A 4,688-nucleotide genomic window follows, 5' to 3' on the forward strand; every position below is an offset into this window, starting at 1 on the left:
CTAGAATGACTTCAAATTGTAACATGAATCTACCTTCGTTTATCCTAAGTAACCTTAAACTCATAACAGTATACATCTATTTATAATTAAATTATGTTCTTTTATTGCCCCTTAAACCATGTCTAAGTAATATTTGGGCCATTATAAGTTGTAAATCACTTGGAGAATGCGGAGGTCACATTATGCTATCGATTTTACATTACCCACAAGCTGCTTGCATGTATGCCTCTTGAAACATTTTCATTATATTATTATTATTATTATTTATTTTACCTCATCTAACCTCAACATAATAACAAATAAAGAAAAAATATGAAAAACCAAAAACAAAGTACTTATCAGAATCTTGTTAATTGTCAATGACACTTAACCATACTCTTTTTTATTTAGTTAAATAATGCACCAAAGAACATAGACTAATAACATGCAAAAAGTAGACAATTTATCCTAATTCTCACAATTTTTCTGGCTTTTTAACTTTGACAAGAGCTGTTACAAATTAATTCAAGCTAGTCATTATCTTTCCTGTGGGAATGAAACTTGTACTTACAAAGAAATTGACAATTCAACATTCAGAAAACTACGTAACACAATATGTTATTTGTAAGATGAAAACCTTGACTTTCTATTGGTTATAGATAATATAGAATTAAACATAAGAAAGAACTATTAACAAATTCTGAAAGAAAGGATGTGACAGGTGGCTGTGGCAAAAGGGGTCTGATTTTCTATTTGATAGCTCTGTGACCAAGCAAAATTGAAGGCTATAAAATTATAGTTTGATTGAACAGTGGCAACTTTATAGTGAGTAATTTAAGTTTAATTTCTTACTTATTGGAGGGTTGGTGGATAAAATAGAGAAGAGGAGATATCTAGAGAAAATGTGTCGTGTGTTACACTAGGGGAAATTTTGAATTTTTTAAATATTGCCTTATAAAATTAAAAACTTAGAACTTATATACTATAATATGGATTATTAGCTAAGATTTTATGCTATATTAATTGGTATAACATAAACAAAAAGTAGATTAATAAAATTCTGAATATAAGTCACTAATACCTTGTGACATGCTCAGTAAAGAATGTGTCACGATAGGGATAAGAAGTGAAGTCCATTTGTATGGCAGCCAAAGTAAAAGTTGAAAAATTGACTTACTGATTCAAATGAGCAGATCATTTGCACCTAGGACAAATGCTCATCCCCAAAAAATCTGAAGACTTAGTATTGATTATCCTCAACTACTCTCAGATGTGTTTTTAGAAGCTCATTTCAAATTGAATATTGTTTCATAATATATATTAAAAAACATATTTAATACAGATATTTCATAATTTCCTTAAATTCCATCATCAGTTTTAATATTTGAAAAAAAAGTTCATAGTATTTGAACTATAAAAAAAATTAGCATTGAATGAATTTTTGTATTCAATCAGAAGTTTAGAAAGAACAGATTTAGATGGTGACAATATAATGGAATGTATGATAAAATGTGAGGTATACACATATTTAAAAATTGTTAAGAGAAACTAGTATAAAGAAAGGCTTAAATATAAGTATAAACACTGTATCTTTAAAATAATAATAAATATCAAATAAAAACACTGAGAATCTGGAATTGATTACATTAATGACAACAGGGAGGAGTTGATGTTATAATGTAGTGTTGGGTGATCATTGAAAATGAAGAGGCTTTCTTTAATAAAGAATTCATAATCTGTGGTTCCAGAATCAAGAGTTTTAGAGTTTTCTAGAAGTATGGAGTGGTTGTTATTCTCACTGTTCTATTAGATGCAAGACTTAGATGGATTAGTTTGCTTATATCCACTTGTGTGTGTGTGTGACGTGTAGTTTTACCAATATAGGTACCTTTACAGCTGCCACAATTATATTTATATACAACCCATGAGTGGGTAGGAATGGGTAGAGCATCTTTGGTTTTAAACATATTGTTAATTCTAAATGTTGATATAAATACTAAATGTAGCTTAATTTGTGGGTAATATGTTTTGATTATTTTTTCAATTTGAAATTTGAGTTTAACACTTTGCCAAAGAAAGGAATGATAAGAACTAGTAGATATTTTGAGATGCAGCTTGACTTTTTGGTAGGTTCTGTTTTATTTGTTAAAAATTTTTGTGATAAAGTTTAAGAAATTAAGGGGATAGCTATTACTTTGTAATATGTTATGATTTTTTGATATTTCTGAGTGAGGACAAAAGTAGTCAGAACAGATATTATAAGCTCTGTTAAAAGATTTAGAACAAGGTTATGTTTGAAGGAGTCTGGTATGAAACTGTTTAAGCGAGTGTATAAGTCAGTAAATGTTTTCGTACAGTAAATAGATGTGCCAAAGAAATTGTTTCATTTTAATTTAAATATGATTAACAACAAATATTGCTCTCTCTTGGTGATATATTTTAATTAGGAATCTCACTCTGATCTGATTTAGATACATTTATCAACTGACTGCTTGTGTGTTATGTAAAAATTGTTTTGCACAGTTACATAAACATAGTCTATGTTACTTCCCTATGTTCTGTGTAATTTTTTGCAAAACATTAATCAGATGTCAAATTTGTATTCTACACAGCAGGTACCATTTATTTCACCATGAAATCAGCAAGTTTATATCCATGTTTGCTACCATAAGGAATTTATATTGTAATTTTAGGATTAATTTTGTCTAAAATTTAAATTCTTTTATAACTATATGCTTTTATTGCTACTTCAGAAATTTTACATCAAGTGGCAAACCAGCTAATCACAAAATTAAATGTGAAAACTATAAAAAAAATTAGTGCTAAGAATAAGGAAATGTTGAATATGCTTAATCATGAACAAAAGTAAAGACAAGTGGAAAAATGATTTAAGCATAATCAAGTTTTACTGTATCTCTTTATGTGGTATTGTCAGCGGTGTACATTAATTCACAATAGATTTGTATTGTTTTTGGTATTTTAAAACTCAGTTTTGCTTTCCAGTATTTTATACTTATGATTTAAATGACAAACCTTCAATTTTCTCAGGTCTTCAAACTTGAAGTTATAATTGTATGCAATTTAGGAAGTGATACACTGTGTAAGTGTTAACTTTCTAAGAATTGCATTTCACTGTCCTGTTATTATACTTTCTTGATCTGTGACTTTGCTAAATGAGTGAATGCTGTAATTAATTTTACTAATAAATGAAAGCTTTCAAGCATTTCAATTTTTTTGTTAAATTGGTATTTATATATATCTGTTGACACATTTGTACAAGTGATTGAAATTAAACTTAAGTGTCTTATTTAAAGAAAAACAGCTTTGCAGAAAAGTATAGTATTTTTATGATTTTGACTTGTTCTTTCGTAAGATTTTTATGTTATATTATATCTTTTCAGTTAAGTTTTGTGTTGCATTTGTTTCAGTGGGTACTTCAATTGTTTTATATTTTCTATTAAAGCCCAAGCCTATTGATGTCCAAGTAATATCGCATCACATGCAACGGTATGCTGTATGGTTCGGAGGCAGTATGCTAGCATCCACAGTAAGTTCATTTATGATTAGTGTTTGATATGTCTTTTTATATATCTTTTACATGTGTAAGTACATGAGCACGTATGAAACTAATACTTAAATATTTTATTAAGAGTAATTTTAGTATTAGATGTGCTACATATGAGTAGATACTTTTGTCTTTTTTTCATGTAGTCTTAAGTTTTTAACTTTAATGAGTAAAATATTTTGTTAGTCAATAACATCAATATCTATAAACTCTACATATAATTCATTGCTCATGATTTCTTGTCTTATAGAGTATTTAGTAGAAATTATTCTTCTTATACATGTGTTCTTTCAGTTTTGTTTCTGTAATAAAAAATATCTCAATTTGATGAAATGTCTTCAGGTACATTTTCTCTCTTAGACTAACTAAGAAGTTTTTCAACATGACTTCATACTTTGTGCTATCTTTTATGGCACTTGTTGCACACAACTTTCTGATGTATATTATGGATTGGTCATTTACAAATTTCTTTTATTCTTTGTCACTTTCAGAACATTTTGTTTCTGCAATTTTATGAAAGTAATGTAATTTCTTTGCTATTTTCAATTGAAAATTGAATTCCTCAGTATTTGTCTTCCAACAAGCAACCTGTAACCAATGAAGATACATTGGAATAGCTGTATTTTCAGCAAATATTCCAGACTTGTAAGACATCTTAAGTTTTGCATTTACTAAAAATGTTCTTAAACTTTTCATTCCACAAAATATTTTCATTACCTTATTTACTGACATAATGGATTGTACAATTAATCTTTTTCTGATCTATCCTCATGTGCATTTTCAATAGCAAAGATACCATAAAACTTGAATGTTTAGATAATAGTTGTTTGTTTATATGGGAGTTAACCCAATTTCTATTGATTTTGAAGTATTTTGTCCACAGTTTACTTATAAACATTATCAGAGCCATTTTGTAGATTGAATTTCTGACTGTCAAATCTTTGAGTGAGATTTGAAAAACATGATTAAGACTGTTTACTTACAAATTTTTCAGTTTTATACGTGTATATAAACACCAAGTACCATAGTGTTACAACAGCGGAAGTCACGCGACGCCGGTAACACGTCATGAGTTTCTAGTAGGATCATGACTGTTCCTGGCAACTCTAGTCTTTTCTAGGTGCCCCCTATTTTAATATATAAG

General features: G+C 28.4%; 1 protein-coding gene across 1 annotated transcript in view; it reads left to right on the plus strand.

The window, feature by feature from the left end:
* Positions 1-4,688, plus strand: part of LOC106458844 (actin-related protein 3) — a 106,166-nt gene that overhangs the window by 93,701 nt on the left and 7,777 nt on the right. The window contains exon 11 of the mRNA XM_013918397.2: positions 3,443-3,526. Within this exon, the coding sequence (XP_013773851.1) occupies positions 3,443-3,526 (84 nt within the window). The remainder of the gene's footprint in view (positions 1-3,442; positions 3,527-4,688) is intronic.

The sequence above is a fragment of the Limulus polyphemus genome, unplaced genomic scaffold (assembly GCF_000517525.1).
Source record: "Limulus polyphemus unplaced genomic scaffold, Limulus_polyphemus-2.1.2 Scaffold522, whole genome shotgun sequence".
Classification (NCBI taxonomy): domain Eukaryota; kingdom Metazoa; phylum Arthropoda; class Merostomata; order Xiphosura; family Limulidae; genus Limulus; species Limulus polyphemus.